This window comes from Ammodytes marinus, assembly GCF_949987685.1.
Source record: "Ammodytes marinus genome assembly, chromosome: 1".
NCBI lineage: Eukaryota > Metazoa > Chordata > Actinopteri > Uranoscopiformes > Ammodytidae > Ammodytes > Ammodytes marinus.
This window is the reverse complement of record NC_137230.1, coordinates 27,323,383-27,342,425: the sequence shown is the minus strand read 5'-3', so window position 1 is coordinate 27,342,425 and position 19,043 is coordinate 27,323,383. Positions and strand designations below refer to the sequence as shown.

Sequence of the window (19,043 nt, the reverse complement as noted above, 5' to 3'; positions counted from 1 at the left end):
ATCAATACAAATATCTCAAACATACTTTCTTTTCCAAATCAGCCACAACTAGAAATCCTGATTACGCAGTAAAACATCAGCAATAGTATTTAGCCTGTATTTAATATTTAATCTAAATTATAAGTAGGCTATTGTAACAGCGCCACCATTGCCACAATGCCTTGCGCTGGACTAAATGACTTTTATGTTGCTGTTTGCATCTTGAGTGAAGGGGATGTTCCATGTCATTGCCCCATCTGTGTTTTATTGAATGTATCTTTCCTATGTCCCCAGTTTGTTGCAATAAAATGTTAGACATTGAGAGCAGCCTCACTTTGTTAATTCACGCCACTTGGTACAGTAGTATCATATTCAATTGGAATGGCTGCTTGATTTTATTTGGTAAGTTTGCCAAAAAAGACAAGATAAATATTTGAATAAAAATTGTAATATTCGTTCAGGGCAGGACAAAATAAATGGTGGTTGTCATGACAAATAAAGTCACTTAGTGTCAAAAATGTTTTGCCCTGTGCTAATGATTACTGAAATCAAAACAGCGGGTGGAAGTTCAAAGGAAAAAAAATGTTGTCCACACCACAACCTTTTGATCAATCGTCCCTTAAAGGTCTCTTGGCTTCCTGTTAGAAAAAAAAACACACATTATATATTTTAGAGTTCAGCTCAGATCTGGTTAGTCCTGTTGGTGGAATTCCAATGGAACCAAGTTCCACAGCTCTGAGATCGAAACTGACAGAGCAAGCTTTTACACAGACAGATACGGTTAGACATCATGGAGACAGGTGCAATTTTTCTGCTGTTGTTCGCAATATTGGGTATTGCTTCGTCTCAAAGCTTTTATGGAGATAGCATCAGTTTCATGCCTCCACGTAAGCAGAAGGACGGGACATTTAAGGTAAACTATTTTATGGATCTATATCTCCTTTCAGATTCTACCCATTTTACTGAAGAGACTGTAAAGATTTAAAGCAAACTGATTTGATATGTATACCTAAAAGGGTTTGATCATTTAAAAGTTCATAATCAATTTGTCTTGTGCGGGGGAAAAAAATCAAAGTAAAGTTAGCCAGACTCAAGGAACCATACAGCCACAATTTGTGAAAAAACACCTGCCCGTCAATCATATCTCCCATTGTCATCCAAAGTACTTAACTGTCTTCAATTATTGTGGAATTACATTTACCCTGTTGAGAAAAAACTGAGGAAATGTTTTGTGCTCAGTGATTTTAAACTATTGCTACATCCTATCAATGCTATATTTTCCAATACTTGAAGGTGACCTTTCATCACAGACTGAATGGAAGAGGCGACTGTCGTAATCAGTCATCGTACGCATGTGAAGGTGGGGTGTGCACAAGCTTCAACAAGTCAAGTGCCCTGTTAACCGACCAGGACAGCAAGGGCCAAGGCAGGTGGTGCCAGTCTGAAGGGCAGACAACTGCAATTGTCTTCACTAATAAAACGTCCCTTTCTCTGAGGTAAGCCCAGCTCACAGGAACACACAACTCGTTTTCCTTTTTAGGCATCAGGCCCATTGACATTAAGAGCAACTGTGGATGTAGCCTTATTGCAGTTTTGGTGTCCCTTATAAGTTCGTGACAAAATTACCTCAGGTTCCAACCCGAGTTCTGCAGGTTTTGGGAGGTATTAAACCAAACCTCACATTTGTAACATTTGTGTTGTCAAAATGGCTGCCAAGACATTTAAAGAAGATGACGATGAAGCCTTAAAGGTTCAGTAAGCGGATTGGTCATTTTAGCTAACTAGCCTAAGTGATCACTGTATGAATAAAGAGCGATTTAACACTTTTATTAACATAAATAAATCGCTTACTTCACCTTTAATGTAAAAAACAGAATGCAATCCACTTATGAAAACACGGAGCGAGTTAACACTGGTGTCTGGCTTTTTGATTGTGATGATGATAATTGTTACTTGTATAGCACTTGTCACAACAATGGTACAACAAGGTTCTTCAGTAACAACAAACAAAAGAACACATGCCAGAACAATTACTGTGTTGTTAGAGTATGTCACCTGACAATGTAGAGAAGGCTTTGAAACAACATTTAGCCTAGAACACAAGATATAGAAAATAGAGTTGCGTGATGTTTTAAAAATATTTCAGAGTTTTGCTGATTGCTCATCAAAACATTACGATGCTTTATTCCACCTTGCACTATTTAAGGCTTTTATTTATGTCTTGGACTCTCTCTTCCACTTGTGCGTTCTTATTTTTTATTTTCTAAATGTTGCAAATATGTGGAGGGAACCTGAGATTCAAGATTTTCTTAGCCAACTGCTGCAACACTGTCGTCTGTCAAAAGCATAAATTCCAGCCATGCAGCAAACAGCTTGTTTTTCAACCGGACTACATTTTTTGAGGAAAATGACTCATAGCTGCCAAGTCTCACTCTTTGGCCGGCCCGTGAGACACACGCAAATTAACCCGTTCACACTCTCACACGCCACACCTCAAATTTCTCACGCGGAGAAATTAACCCCCAAAATAACATTTGTTTTGCGGGACTTTTATTTTCAAATTCTTATTTTGAAAAGCTAACAAACATGAGTGCCGTGACTTCTTCTTTCTAAACGCGCATTAACGTTATGCTTTGATGTGCACTGTGCATTCGAAGCGGGAGGCGAGCCCCTATACCGGGGGTCACTAACAGGCGGACCGCGGTCCGGGTCCGGACCCAGATGCCGTCCTATACGGACCCGGACCTGTAGTCAATAAATTATTTAAGTATTTAAAATTTTGACGGGGCGCTTCTATTTTGACCGGCGCAGCTTTTCTAGACTTTACGGTACTGGTTTAGCGAATCAGGAAATGCATTCGAGTTAAGCCATCCCGCCTCCTGCTACTCAGGCAGCCAATCGAATCTGTGCATTCCCGGCTCAGGCTGGCTCACAGACAGGGGCTGTGTCTTGATTCAGAGACCACGCACTTGGTAGGACGCAGTCTCGCGGTCTATGAAGGCTATAGCCTATGAAGGCCGATTTTAAGGCCGGTTTTAAGGCCAACGAGCCTTGTTAAACGAGACGGTCTCCGCAGGTCTCCGTTTACGAGCATTTCCGGTTTACGTAACAAGCCGTTACCTTGCGTGACGACTCGCCGCTCCTGTGCTGCCTAGCAACCCTGATTGCTGCCAACGGAGACAGCCCTGTCAGCGGAGGAAAAAAGAAAAATAAGTTGTCTACCAGACGAAAAGAAAAAAAAGTACAAGAAAAAAAGAAAGGAAGATAAAAGTTAAGAAGATGGAGCAACACGTTGCTGTTTTGTTATTTTTTATTTTATTTTATGCAATCTCTGAAAAAAACGCAATGAATCTTGGGATATGTTGGGCCACGAAGGATACATCTGATGCAGCCTTCAAAACTGCTTCAAAACCGTGAAACGAAGGCTGCATTTCACGACCGCATATGAGGAGCCTTGCAAGGAGCCTTGCAAATGGGACAGTCTTTGCGCGCCGCTATGACGCAATCGGTCTTCAAATGCAGCCTACGAGGCCGGTTCCAAGACCGCAACCCCTGAATCAAGACACAGCCAAAGAGACAGTGAGCGATCATGCGTGAGATGACAGAGAGAAGTGCAAGAATTACGAGAATTTCAGCAAAATAAGTCAGATTAGAGTGAGAAAGACAGCGGGAGGAGAGTGAGATACAGCTTTCTCTCACTCTTAACGAGCGATCAACAGCTCAGTTTTTTCCCCTTTTGTAAGACTGGTGAAAACCGGTCAAGGTGCAATCATGTGGATTCTCTATTACCCCGATGTAGACCTATGTGTGAATGACACAGACATAAGATTGACATAATCACCAATCGCCAGCAGCACTGCATCTACTGCCCACAACAGCAACAGGAAAAACATTATTTTTTTGTATGTAGTTTCAATTATCTACATTTTAAGTTTTACATATTCTTAGTAATGGCAGAATTTATAAATACAGGTTAATTTTTTAGCAAGATATTTGGCTAGTAGCCCCACTAATATTAGCAAAAGCTAGTGGTCATCTGTCCCTCAGTCCAGTTGTTAAGCATCTGGCTGCTAGCAAGTTATGTTGTTTTGTTAATTTTTCTATTCATCTTAATTATATTAAATGTTGACCTTTTCTTTTATTCTTTTCCCCAGAATGCACCAGAATGCTCCGATTACATTCTAAAAACACAAAAAAAACTACTGGGGGGATACCCCCAGACCCCCCTACAGGGGTTTAGTTGCTGACATGTCACTTTTTCAGAGCTTTTCAAAATCGCAAAATAAAAATCCAGTATTAGACAAAGTGGGAAATTACTATGTTAAACAAACATAGTAGTTATAGTGAAGTTTAGAAATTATACATTGAAATATTTCTCAATTTGCATAATTAATTTTTTTGCACCCCTTCTAATCTCAGATGCACCCAGAGTCATTATGTTCTGCAACACTGAAGTTGCTGCTATACTTTATTTAATTTTTCAAAAATTAATTATATATTTTATCTTTATTTTAAGATTATTATTATATTTATTTTCACCATTTTATTTTTAAATGCAGCCCTTCTTTTCTATGAAGAGATTAGTTTCAGTTGAGTCACTTAAATAATACATATATCTTCAGTATTATATATCTATAATTATTTAAAAGTGAGAATAAATATTGTTGAAATGTTTTTGAATTGTTCTTTCTATATTGATCTGACAGTCAGTTGTTGATTACATGCAGACGTTGATACAACTACTAGGCTACTTCACTATATATCACACTGAATCATAACGCAAGTTAGACATTATGATGTTCCGGACCTTTGCTTGAGGACATTTTCTCGAACTGGACCTATTTGAATTTTAGTTGAATACCCCTGCCCTATACCTTCTCTTCTGAGGTGTGTGTTGATAGCCTGCCAAGTTACCGCTTATAAGAATTGTGTCCCCGCCGGCCGGTGAGCGCGCGTGCATCAAACATATTAACCCTTCAATTTCACTCAAGTAAATTCAGAAGATCTTTGGATCATTTTGTATATTGTTTTTTGGTAATTTAGTTTGAAAATTAGGTTTGCAAAGTAACAAATGGCTCATCCGCCAATACAAATTATTTTATTCTTCTGTGTAATGAACTGTTGCCTATGTATTGCACATTTATAGCACTTTTCATAACACAAATCAAGGTAGCCTAAGAGGAGGGACCAAGTAACCCAGATGTTTTATTTTAGCCTAGTAGTTTGCATTGGTGTTGAACTGTTCCCTATTTTTTTTTCTTTGAATAAAGCCTAATGCTGCTAGTAAAATACCATACTCAATAGTAGACATGATATAGAATAATTACCTTTATTACAGTTTAACCAAATGTTTTAACAATAGGCTACAGGAGATATTTGAAAGCACTACACATGAATTGAATGCCATTCAATAACATTTGTGTCAGCGAAACCGTGAATGTTCTCTTTTACTTTACATAAAAATGAATGCAGAAAAGGCACACATTGCTTCATAAAAATTGCAGGAAATTAAGTGTTTAATGCTCAAAATTTTCTGGGGGGGGGGAACCCCCACTTATAATGTGTCCACACCCAATGTTTAATTAAAACCTGTCCTACGACTTTGCAATTCATGAATTAGTTTATTTTTATAAGATTTTTGATGTTTTATCACATTTTCCAATTGTCTTTATTTCTGATTTATTATGAACAATATATAAACTTGCAGGACACTAGCAAAAATGATTGGGTGGGAGAGAGGACACGGTTTTGGGTCCCTTCGGCCAAAAAATCTCACTCCAAACTTTTGGTGAAACTGGGTGAGGACAACATTTTTAGGATGGCTGCATTCCAATAAGCTGCCTCAGTTTTAGGCTCCTGGTGATGTTCATGTTGGCTCACTGTCACACTGTCATAGCCTTTTGAGACACGTGAATAGAACAGAGAAATTCTAATTGCAGATATATGTTCTAACTAACACATGTGCATTTCCTGCTCTCAGAAGTCAAACTGCTTTCATTGAAAAAGGCCTGTGTTTGCAGTATGTAAATATACACAGATGCACACGCTGTGAGCAGGATAATTTCTTCATATTGAATTATCAACAAACTGTGGGTGGGAACAACACACGTGTGCTGTCAAATCATGTGATTCAGTGAATTTCGGTGAGGTCTTTATCAAGCTGGTAACCTTGAGTGACTTTTTGCCTGAATGTACAGATCTTATGTAAATATAATACATAGTCATCTTCATACAGGACCTACAGGTGAAACTCATATTATTAGAATATCTTGGAAAATGAATTGGAATTGAGGCAAGAACTCATTTCTGTATTTAAAGGTGCTGTAAGCGGAATGGTTCTTTTAGCTAATTTCCTTACAGTTACTGCAGTTAGCAGTCCCCTCGCTCGTCCCTAAGTCACTACATTAATGCACTGCGGTCTTCAAGCAGCAAGTTATCTAGCATCATCTCAGATACATACAAGTGTGATAAAACATGATAAAAACCATCAAAACAGACATTGGGAAGGATTTTTACCTGCTCCGCCATTGTGGGCGCATAAACATTCACCCATCTGTTGCTCTGGCGTGCACTGGCAGTGAGACCATGAGTGAGAGTGAGACGGGTGTCGGTTTGTAGCGTTCTCTCTTGTGATTGGATACAAATTTTGTGATCCTCCAATATGTTTATTTGCGGATTACATGCAGAGCAGCTGACTGAGAGATCGGCTTTATGAAAAGCGCACATTATGTAAGTGATCACAGTATGAATAAAGAGTGATTCAACACTTATATTATACATAAATAAACCCCTTACTTCACCTTTAAAATTCTTTTTTAATTGATTTCATGTGATAATCAAATTTTCTGCAAGCCATAATAATCATAATTATAACAAATAAAGGCTTGAAGTATCTCACGATGCATGTAATGAGTCTATATAATAAATCAATTATTATTATTATTATATTATAAATTATTTTCACCTTTTAAGTTGAATTACTGAAATAAATGAATCTTTGCACCATATTCTAATTTTTCGAGTTTCACCTGTATAGAGGAACAGAATGCCTTTTTTCCCCCAGACCCCAGTGTGAGCATATAGGCCAAGTACTAAAGCAGCAACAAGGGTTACAATACCTCAAAAAATAAAACAGTGCAAACTGAAAAGGTTGAAAGTAGAGTAAGTAAAAATACAAGTAAATATGTAATCCACAGGATAAGGAATTGGCAGCAGTTTTGTAGCAGTATGTTCTGTAGAAAGTGGCTGATGCTAAATTTTAGGTGTACCTGTGCAAAAAAGTATTTATGGCTTATGCTGTAGGACCTGCAGGGCTAAATAACATTCCAGTCTATTTGAAACCGGAGAATTTAGCATCCTGACAGCCTGATGTATGAAGCAGTTAGAGGCAGTGGAGCTCCCAAAACACACAGTGAAAGAGCTAAATAAATGGTCCTATGTTCAACATTTGCCCATCTGCTGTGATGGGGGGGGGGGGGGGGGGGTTTAAGGTTAATCACCTGATTCTTGTCAGTATGAGATCTCTTCCTTCACCCTATTTTTGTTCTTGGAATTATGACATTTCCTGTTTGTTGAGCTTTAAGTAAATTGATACCTACTTAAAGTATATAGTCGTCGTCGTCGTCCCACACACACACCACCACCACTTTCTTGTCACAATTTGCATTTAAAGTATTGGAATATGTATTAATAATTATAGCAGTAAGTAGAAAAGATTTTTTTTTAAATATCTGTTACTTTCCTTGTGTGTGTTGTGTCTTACAACTAAAGTCATCAACATATTTATCAGTGATAACACATTCCACCTTTGTCCTTGCAGGGACTCCGGCTGCTGCTGGACTTCCAATGTCAACGGGAAAACTAACTGGACATCTCATGCACAATTGGACCTGGGAACTCGATCCGACTCGCGTGCCCTCAACAGCTGTCCCATAACAACAACAGTGTCTTCCTTAAGGTTGAAAGCTTTTTAAATATCACTCTATAGAACTCTGCAGAGTACTTCATCAATTTAACTTGGTTCAAACAAACTATTCATATATTTGAGGGTGCTTTCTGATGACCGGATAGAGAAAGTTAGTCTAATCTATATAATGGTGACAACATTAACCAATAAGTGGACTGAGCCAAATACCCCCTAATACTTTTCATGAAACAACATTTTTGTATATAAGGCTATATAACTGCTTTATTTTTGTTTTCCTTTTTTATTAAAATGTAATGCTTAGGGGACACAATCTCTTCTTTAAGTTACCAATTCAGACATAAGGTTTGTGTGTGTGTGTGTGTGTGTGTGTGTTTTCTTATCCATGTGATAAAAATGTGACTTGAATGTTTGCAAGAGGAAATGACAATGGATCGCATAAGATGATAAGATGGCTGTCTGCTAACAATGACAACTGTGCTGTGAGGTCGCATTTTTACCGAAACGACTTCTATGGAAACTCCAATGTTTCATTAAAGACAACACGCTGAATACATGAACCTGAAAACATTGTTGTTAAATTAGGGTTCTGTTCTAATGGGTTTAGTCTATATTATTTAATACACATATTAATTGTGTTTTCGTGCAGAGTGCCTCAGAATTGTTTCACAAGGCATCGTCTCCTGGCACACGATGCAGACGGTGATATTGTGCGATGCCGCTTCTCCGCAGACGCCACAGTTCCCTCAAACTTGACCCTGCATGAGGTAATCCAGTTCAAGTGTTAAATACTCATCATGAATGAGCAATTACAGGAGCTGCACTGATCAGACAAAGTCATGCTCAGTCATGTTCTTAGAACTTTGATTTGAGTTGTCAAATTGCATTACATTGTACATTGTTCCTCCTCCTGCTTCTCTGGGTCTGGAAATAAAAAAACATAGGCCCACCCAAGTGCATGCTGGTCTTAAACCTACGTGCCTCTCAAGTGCTCACAATGTACCTTAGATTAAACAACATACAGAATCAAATAACATACTAGTTATGCAAAAACTAAATAGGCCAAACAAACACAAAATTTTAATATTTTTTTAAATAGCAAAAATATTGTCGAAATCGGTTCTAAATAAAGCTAACGTGGAATAATGAATCGAGCAATCCTACTTATACTTACAACAAATAAACAACGACTGTTGATGTTAAGAAATAGTTCTCAGTGGTTCTTTTTTTAACAAAGATTAATATCCAAACAGACACAATCATTTAAGTCATCTTCATTTACCTCTTCATGTCCTCCCAGACTGAGTGCATACTGACAGGCACAGGCCAATTGGACATTGGTGTCCACGTGTTTGAGCTGATGCTGGAGGACTTTCCCACCAAAAACATCACTTTGACCTACGCAGATGGAACCTCAGGATTTCGGCAGGCCTCCGACATGAACACCTCGTCTCTCTGCAAACTAGAGCTGCAGTTCTCAATTGAGAGTAAGTGATTCAGACACATGAAATGTACATTGGATGCGGTTTACACAACTGGAGCAAACGTCGTGACCCAAAAGAAAACCAACTTGATTTGTCCAGATAACCACAAGACAGCAGTTGCAGTTGCTCCTGCAAGATACATTGTATGAGGACAAAACAATTATGATTAGAGATTTTTAATTTATTAAATTTGAAGTCAAATTTTGATGACAATTTAAGTTTAATGAAATTGTAAAAATTATTATTTTATAACTTTTTTTTTATCGATCTGATCACTTCATTCTAGCACTTTTATCTCAATATTAGATTTTTCTTTAAATATTGACCATAGTCTTGTATTGGTTGGAGTTTCTTATATGTATAACTATATTATCATACCAGAACAACATTGTCCTCAAAGCATTTTGACATTACAACATAACAACAGTACTTTATAGTAATTTATGTATTTATATACAGGACCAAGCCTGTGTGCAGAAACAACCAGGATGATAGTAAAGAAAAGGAAATACATTAATAAGCGTTAATAGGCACTGTTAAAGCTATAGGCTAACTAAATAGATATTAATATTAATATTATATTAATGATGTTATGTTATTATTATTTTATCATAATCATACTTTTAATATGCTACATAAATGGCAACATAAAGCACTAGAAACAACTGTAAAAGTCTAAGGCAAAAGAAAATGTGCTATGCTTCTGTCTTGATTAACTCTTGTCTGTTTCAGTCCTTCCTTCAATACCAAGCTGTGAAGCTGGTCATGTACAGCCCATGTTCCTGTCTGCAACTCCTTCACATGGTGATGTTCTTTATGCCACTGTGGGTCAAACATTCCAGCTTTATGCCCAAGCACAGGCTCACCATTCCAGGTATTAATTTCTTAAATGTCTTAACAATGCTATTGCTTTGCTAAACAACTACCTGTAATATGGGCATGCTACTCAAATCCTCTTTTGTTGCAGAAAAAGAGGATAACAATTACTTGCTAATAGAAAAGAGCAAAAGAAAAATGTGACCTATTGTTTCTTTCTTTTTGCCTCCATTTTCCTGAAGCATATACGACTTCCAGGTCAGCGGACCTCAGGAAATGACCAAAGAGTTCAAAGATGATGTGCTTGGAAAAGCTGAAGTCACTCTGAGCTGGACACCAAAGCAAAGTGACATATACCGATTTGTCCCAGTCTGTTTCACAGCAGAGACAAATGAAACGTAAGTTTTTTCATATTAGCACCTTTGTGCCATGCATGCAGAGCAGAAATCTATTGATTCTTTGTATAGTATGATGGAGAGAACATCGAGGACTAAAAGGCCTGTGTCTTATAATTTTTTTTGCACATTCACATTATTACTTACATTACATAATATTCAAAATAGTTAGATATATAATATATTAATATGTAGGGGAGAATGGGGTAATCTGAGCCACTTTTTACATTTGCTCCCCTCTAAGCGAGCTAAAATGATTTATCACAAAAATTTACACATTTCCCATTAATTCAGGATGTTTCTTAGAAATGGGCATTAGCAGAATTTTTTCAAGACAAAGGGCAGTGAAAATATGATTGTTTTAAAAAAAGTTGTCATGTGGCTCACTTTACCCCAGCTGTGGGGTAAACTGAGACAGACCAGAAAAATCAAGAGGGTAAAGTGAACCAGCTGGGGGTAAACTGATCCACTTACTTTTTCCACTCTGAAACTACCATAACAACACATATTGTAACAGTTAGAATCCTGAAAGCTAGCCACACATTCCAGAACTAATGTCGGACTAGTGAAATAATGATGGGGTTTGGTCAATTAAGCAAAGCAAATTTTCTAAACACTTGAAAGTAACTCTGAACAAAATCAAATACAACATATTATAATTCAAAAGGTTTTAATAAGATTCAAATGAAAGATAGAACCAGTTAGATTAGAACACAGTCTGGGGGTCAGAACACAGGACCCTTAGAGCTGGCTTGTGTCTGGGGGTCAAAGCATAGGAAAATCAGAACCAGCGAGAACAGCCTGGGACTCAGAACACAGGAGAAGACCCAACTGGATTATAACATCAGCCTGTCATACTCTACAACTAGGCCTATACTCTACATTCCAGCCCTGAAGGTTACAGGGAAAGATGAGAAGGTGCTCTTTCCGTGTGGTTGCCCCAGGTCGTCTTCCTGGTGTATTTCCTTGGCATGATGGCTTTTCTACAATGTGTATGACATTAAAATAAAACATTTGTTATGTAATATTACATTAAAATATGTTTAAGACTAAACTTAACTTGTGCCTCATGGTGGGGGAAAGGGAGACAGTGTCTCCCTTTCCCCCACAGCATTTGGCTCACTTTCCCCCACCACCACAATTTGAGAAAAAACTACCTCTCTTAGAATTTCAGGCTAATCTTTAGCTAATATCACATGGTTTTTATATGTTGGTAGTTCATCAACACGTATGATAAAAGTTTTTCTACGTGAATACATTTGCTTTGGCACAACAGTTGATTAAATTGACAGCAAGAAAATTAACTTTTACATGCAAAATACCTATTTTGGTGAAAAAAACATGCTTACCACAGCACCATGATGTCCTCTCTTTCAGGGCCAAGGGGAAATGAGAGGGGCTTGAAAACACATATCTCACATGACCACAAATGTTTTCCGTTGCCTAGATACAGGGGGTGGCTCACATTACCCGATGCCTTAGATTCCCCCGTTCTCCCCTATATATAATAGATACTTTTTTTGTTTACATAATTCAATTAAAGCAGGGGCATTATACATTTGTATTGGTATTTTTTTTAAATACATTTCTCTTGTATTTTTTTCACTGAAACTTGTCATTTTATCATTTTGTCATTCAGCCAATCAGAGATGAGGTGTGCTGTTGTTATGGTGACCCCAGCATCAATCTCCCAAGGTTTGTTAATCATCAATAATCTCTGTTTGCAATAACACTCTTCTGACAGTGTGAATAGTGATGGTGGTCTGTAAAGACTCAAGTAGCATCGTTGTATCTCTATAAAGTGTCTTGAATAGTCTGTTTTGGAAAAGATTGTGGTCAAGGCTGAAGGCAATTCTGTTTGGAAAACGGATGTGAACCATTAAACTTTGAAGAAAAAGAAAGACGAAGAGTCAGAAGTGGATGAGGCCGTCACGTCCGTTTATTAGCTGTGTGTCACCAACCACTTACTCTGAAAGACATTATTTACACACAGTTAAGAGACAGAGGTCAATAGAACAAATCTGTCTTATCAATAAACTGTGTGAATTTTATTTCTTATTATTGCCTAAGCTAACGTTGTTAACTATCTTGGTCTTCCCTTTTTACCTGTTTCCCCCGAAAACAATGATATAAATGATTTTGTAAGGCATTGTCTGACAAATGACCTATTATGTAATTTACAATTGGTATTAACATATGATGTGCATCTGGATATCCAATCTGGACAACTGAAAACACATGTTAATGCTGGCACAGAACACATTGCAATCAGTATGTTTTTTTTAATAGCAAAATGTTACTTATTCAGTAATGAGCTTTAGGTCTGATTACAGCATGGCATTGTTTTAATGTACACTCATCAAAGTGGTAACTCAAAGATACAAATGGCAAACATAAGGCCACATTGTCATATCAGTGTGAGTTACAGTCTGAGGGTACATGTCCTTTTCTATAAAGAAGTCCGCATGGAATGTTTTTTACAGGAAAGGCCACTGTTGAATGTTCACCCAACAAGATGGTAGTGGCCCTCGAGAAAGCCTCTATGCCTGGCATTGACGAGAACTACCTCAAGCTGAAAGACCCGTCGTGCTCGCTCACCTCCAACAGCACTCACATCATGGGAAGCTTTTCATTCAGCACCTGTGGCACAATACTTGAGGTGAGGCAAAATCATTTACATTTTTACCCACATCATCGTCTTCAAATCACATTGACTTTTAGTTGAAACTAGAGTGTATTGTTCTGTTTTGTGCTGTTTGTTTTTCTCTCAGCCACTAATACTTCTTATTTGCTTACTCTTATACCATAAAATCTTAAATACAGGATAAAGGTGATTTTCTTGCTTTTGAGAATGAGATCAACTCCTTTGAGCTGCCCACCGAGATTATCATCCGAAGGAAGACAGTTAAGATTGATTTCTCTTGCAAGTTTCCCAAATCCATCAGCATCTCCAGTTACTTCAATGTCCACCAGTCTGACTACATTTTCACTGAGTCCAGCATTGGCAGCTTTGGCTATACATTTGAGATATTCACAGATAGCAACTTTACGACCAAGGTGAAGGCCAGTGCCTATCCCGTGGAGGTCAATCTGTTACAGACGATCTACATGGGCATCCAAGCTCAGTCAGACTTACCGAATGTGACTTTATTTGTTGAATCGTGCAAAGCCACTCCAGATGAAAACCCTGAAAACACCCTCTCCTACGACCTCATAAAGAATGGGTGAGTGCTGATGCTCTTTGGGATCACAAACAAATGTATAATTTAAGCTCTGAGAGGATTATTTTTTGATTATGTGTGTGTGTGTGTGTGTGTGTGTGTGTGTGTGTGTGTGTGTGTGTGTCTGTGTGTGTGTGTGTCTGTGTGTATGTGTGTGTGTGTGTGTGAAATTAATTTTTTCAGGTGTTTGGCGGATGAGACACTTAAAAGTTACCAAGCTAATCAAACTGTATTCAACTTTGAGGTTCAAGCCTTCAAATTTACAGGAAACTTCGACCAGGTAACTAAAAAATTATGCTCACAATAAAATATTATTCACACAGATTAAGAGTATCAGTTACACAGTCAAAATCATAGAATCATTCCACATTCTGGTTTTCGACAGGCCACATAGTAACATATTTTTTAAATAACATATAATATTATTTTCTCAAAGCATTTGGTGTTTGTTTGCACCTGTTGTTATTATCATTGACATGTTTGAAAGAACATGTGCTTGGTTCTCAGTTAGTACCTATTTATCTGGTTTTCGGTGGTTGGTGATGGTTTTATAAATGCTTAAGCAGAGCCTCACTGTTGTTGTCTTAACCGAATTTCATCAGGAGCCACACACACACGTGTCATATGTGTCCAGTTGTATTGTCTACATACTAAAAAATTAATCCACTTCTAGCTGAATTTTAATATATGATATGGTGAGACGCAAATGATGCATAAAACCTCTTATGTACCACTATACAGGTATACATCACCTGCTCTGTCATCCTGTGCGAGCCTGGGAATATGTTCTCCAGATGTGCCCAGGGTTGTCTGAAGGATTCTGCCCGCAAGCGCAGGCGCAGACGGAGACGAGATCTTGGGATGAGGGAGACAGTCAGTCACTACATTACCCAGGGTCCTTTGCAGTTTGTCCGCCAGGCTGTTCCCAAATCACAGTTGGCTGACAACAATGTTGTGATGAAAAACAGTCTACCTGAAGGTTAGTTATCTATCTATCTATCTATCTATCTATCTATCTATCTATCTATCTATCTATCTATCTATCTATCTATCTATCTATCTATCTATCTATCTATCTATCTATCTATCTATCTATCTATCTATCTATCTATCTATCTATCTATCTATCTATCTATCCATCCATCCATCCATCCATCCATCCATCCATCCATCCATCCATCCATCCATCCATCCATCCATCCATCCATCCATCCATCCATCCATCCATCCATCCATCCATCCATCTCTATCTATCTATCTATCTATCTATCTATCTATCTATCTATCTATCTATCTATCTATCTATCTATCTATCTATCTATCTATCTATCTATCTATCTATCTATCTATCTATCTATCTATCTATCTATCTATCTATCTATCTATCTATCTATCTATCTATCTATCTATCTATCTATCTATCTATCTATCGATCGATCGATCGATCGATCGATCTATCTATCTATCGTAATCACACTGCACTTTTGCTTCTCAGTGATCCCACCACCAGTTTCTCCGTACCTCAAATCAAGCGATGGAAGTTGGGGAATCAAGGAAGTCCTCAACACCCACGTCAGCACCGTGGTCCTTGCCACTGCTTTCTTAGCATCATTGGTGCTGCTGGCTGGGGTTTATCTTCACTTCTCCAGGAAGCAAAAGGCAGAAGACTGCAAGTTTCTATTAGATTCAGACCCGGTGAACTAAATCCAATTAATCATGTTTTATACCGCATGTTTTTGTCTTTTCATCTTTCTAAAGTCTGTCTGAAAACAATACTCATGCCCATATGTGCATGCATTAATTCATGATTCCTTCTACAGGCCAAGGATTCTTCTTTTTCAACAAGTTTTAAATAGGAGATACTGTATGTGATAAGAAATATGTAGTTTTTCTAAGATCGTAATACTAGTTTCAATGTTCACATCAACACTTGAATATTGTTTAAAGACAGATCCATATAATAATTTCTCTTTGTGTAATGTACAACGACGTTTCGCCATATTTATTCCCATAAGGCTTGCATGTCATCACTAACCTCCCACACTTCGTTTGCTGTCTGCATATACTCTCTCTACTGTCAGAGAAAGGCAGACTTCCAACACATTAGTCTTCAAAAAGGTGAAGTACTGTACACTGCACAATTTTTTAAAATTGGTTTATGGTTGGCTTTTGTTTTCCCTATGGCAATGAACTTATCTCAACTAATCTCAACCCCGACATACACCTTAAAAACGTAACCGGTTTGTGACTATAGAGCTTAGACACAGTTGTGTCTTTCAACTGTTGTGAAAACAAAAAATTCCTTCTCTACTGGTTTTGCAGGATTTTTGATGCCTCAAGCAGGTTCCCGGCTATTATCGTCAGGTGTTGAAAGTTTGCTTGGTTAACTAGGACATACAGTAATACTTGAGTGTACTTTTTTAACATTTAACACGACCTGAATAGATTAAGTTGTTGTCTACAGTTAGTCCACTCACTGACGAAAATGATCTGTCAAACAATGTGGTAGTGCCCATAACTTAAAAAAAGTGTTTTGCTATGTGCTAGTATAGGGGAGACCCTTTTGTCTACATTAACATCAAAACTTTGCCTTAAAAAGATATATAAAACATGTACATGTGCAGCTACATATTATACATTTGTAGCTTAGACATGCAGTTCTGGTTAAAAAGAACATTATATATGCAATGGTGATTTTTTTGGGGGGGGTGTCATTTAAATGCGATTTAATTTACAATAAAGGGGAAATTTTGCATTATGTTTGCATTTTAATCATATATTAAACAAAACATGCGTGTGTGTGTGTGTGTGTGTGTCTGTGTGTGGTCAATTTGTGAATGTTTTATTCATTTCTAAATAGCAATTGTTACTTGGTTCTGATTATTCTGATTATTTTGACAAGCATTGAGGAGGGGAGTCCCAGTTAGTTTGAACTGCTGATCTGCACCGATTTGATGATGACCAATACAGTCTGATCCTAAGAGTCACAATCTACGGACATCTAGAGAGGTCATTTGAGGATCAGGCTTAGGTTATCGGGGGCAAAATGCTAAAAAGGAGAGCTGGAAATCAATCAATAATAAAATTGTAGGAAAAGCATTATTTTCTCTGCCAAATATGTTACATCTAGTCATGTCTTCCTAGCTGTTCGAGTTGAGAGATGACCCAAGGAAGAACTTTTTTAACGGATAAGCGCCACCGTGTGGAACTTATAAGTCTATAAGCAAGAACACATTTCTGAATCCCATAAGGCCATATCCATTTCCATAACCTTTATGCTTATTTCATCCAAATTTGAAGCATGAGATACAGCCCTTCATTCCTTTTTTTGATATTCAATTGTCCTTTTATTGGTTGCCAGATTCTTTTAGTTATGGTTTAATTAATATAAACGGCATATATATATATATATATATATATATATATATATATATATATATATATATATATATATATATATATATATATATATATATATATATATATATATATATATATATATAGGTCCTTCTCATATAATTAGCATATTGTGATAAAGTTCAATATTTTCTGTAATGTACTGATAAACATTAGACTTTCATATATTTTAGATTCATTACACACAACTGAAGTAGTTCAAGCCTTTTATTATAGCATATTTCATCCGACCAATAAAAGAAAAGTGTTTTTAATACAAAAAAGTCAACCTTCAAATAATTATGTTCAGTTATGCACTCAATACTTGGTCGGGAATCCTTTCGCAGAAATTACTGCTTCAATGCGCCGTGGCATGGAGGCAATCAGCCTGTGGCACTGCTGAGGTGTTATGGAGGCCCAGGATGCTTCGATAGCGGCCTTAAGCTCATCCACAGTGTTGGGTCTGGTGTCTCTCAACTTCCTCTTCACATTATCCCACAGATTATCTATGGGGTTCAGGTCAGGAGAGTTGGCAGGCCAATTGAGCACAGTAATACCATGGTCAGTAAACCATTTACCAGTGGTTTTGGCACTGTGAGCAGGTGCCAGGTCTTGTTGAAAAATTAAATCTTCATCTCCATAAAGCTTTTCAGCAGATGGAAGCATGAAGTGCTCCAAAATCTCCTGATTGCTAGCTGCATTGACCCTGCCTTTGATAAAACACAGTGGACCAACACCAGCAGCTGACATGGCACCCCAGACCATCACTGACTGTGGGTACTTGACACTGGACTTCAGGCATTTTGGCATTTCCTTCTCCCCAGTCTTCCTCCAGACTCTGGCACCTTGATTTCCGAATGACATGCAAAATTTGCTTTCATCCGAACAGTCCAGTGCTGCTTCTCTGTAGCCCAGGTCAGGCGCTTCTGCCGCTGTTTCTGGTTCAAAAGTGGCTTGACCTGGGGAATGCGGCACCTGTAGCCCATTTCCTGCACACGCCTGTGCACGGTGGCTCTGGATGTTTCTACTCCATACTCAGTCCACTGCTTCCGCAGGTCCCCCAAGGTCTGGAATCGGCCCTTCTCCACCATCCTCCTCAGGGTCCGGTCACCTCTTCTGGTTGTGCAGCGTTTTCTGCCACACTTTTTCCTTCCCACAGACTTCCCACTGAGGTGCCTTGATACAGCACTCTGGGAACAGCCTATTCGCTCAGAAATTTCTTTCTGTGTCTTACCCTCTTGCTTGAGGGTGTCAATGATGGCCTTCTGGACAGCAGTCAGGTCGGCAGTCTTACCCATGATTGCGGTTTTGAGTAATGAACCAGGCTGGGAGTTTTTAAAAGCCGCAGGAATCTTTTGCAGGTGTTTAGAGTTAATTAGTTGATTCAGATGATTAGGTTAAGAGCTCGTTTAGAGTACCTTTTCATGATATGCTAATTTTTTGAGATAGGAATTTGGGGTTTTCATGAGCTGTATGCCAAAATCATCAGTATTAAAACAACAAAAGACCTGAAATATTTCAGTTGGTGTGCAATGAATCTAAAATATATGAAAGTCCAATTATTATCATTACATTATGGAAAATAATCAACTTTATCACAATATGCTAATTATATGAGAAGGACCTGTTTCAAAAGAATATGGATAATGTGAGCAGTGTTCTATATGGCACGCATTGTTGGATACAATTCAGGTTGAGGCTCAATACAAAAATCTAATAAGATGCTGCTTCATATGAGTCATATGGTACAGAAAAACTATTATGGGTGTTGTTTCTAGTTAGGCTGCTTTGGAGGCATGCTGTTTTCAAAATAAAATATTGTCAAATT

General features: G+C 37.9%; 1 protein-coding gene across 1 annotated transcript; it reads left to right on the top strand.

Annotated features, from left to right (window-relative positions):
• Positions 1-689: 689 nt before the first annotated feature.
• LOC307250051 (uncharacterized protein) lies at positions 690-16,620 on the top strand. Its single transcript, XM_080026983.1, has 13 exons — positions 690-892; positions 1,273-1,475; positions 7,799-7,936; positions 8,553-8,670; positions 9,204-9,390; positions 10,120-10,261; positions 10,446-10,601; positions 12,238-12,293; positions 13,082-13,257; positions 13,422-13,822; positions 14,003-14,099; positions 14,561-14,798; positions 15,315-16,620. The coding sequence occupies exons 1-13, from the start codon at positions 770-772 to the stop codon at positions 15,521-15,523; spliced, it is 2,244 nt and encodes a 747-aa protein (XP_079883109.1). The 5' UTR covers positions 690-769; the 3' UTR covers positions 15,524-16,620.
• The last annotated feature ends 2,423 nt before the right edge of the window (positions 16,621-19,043 follow it).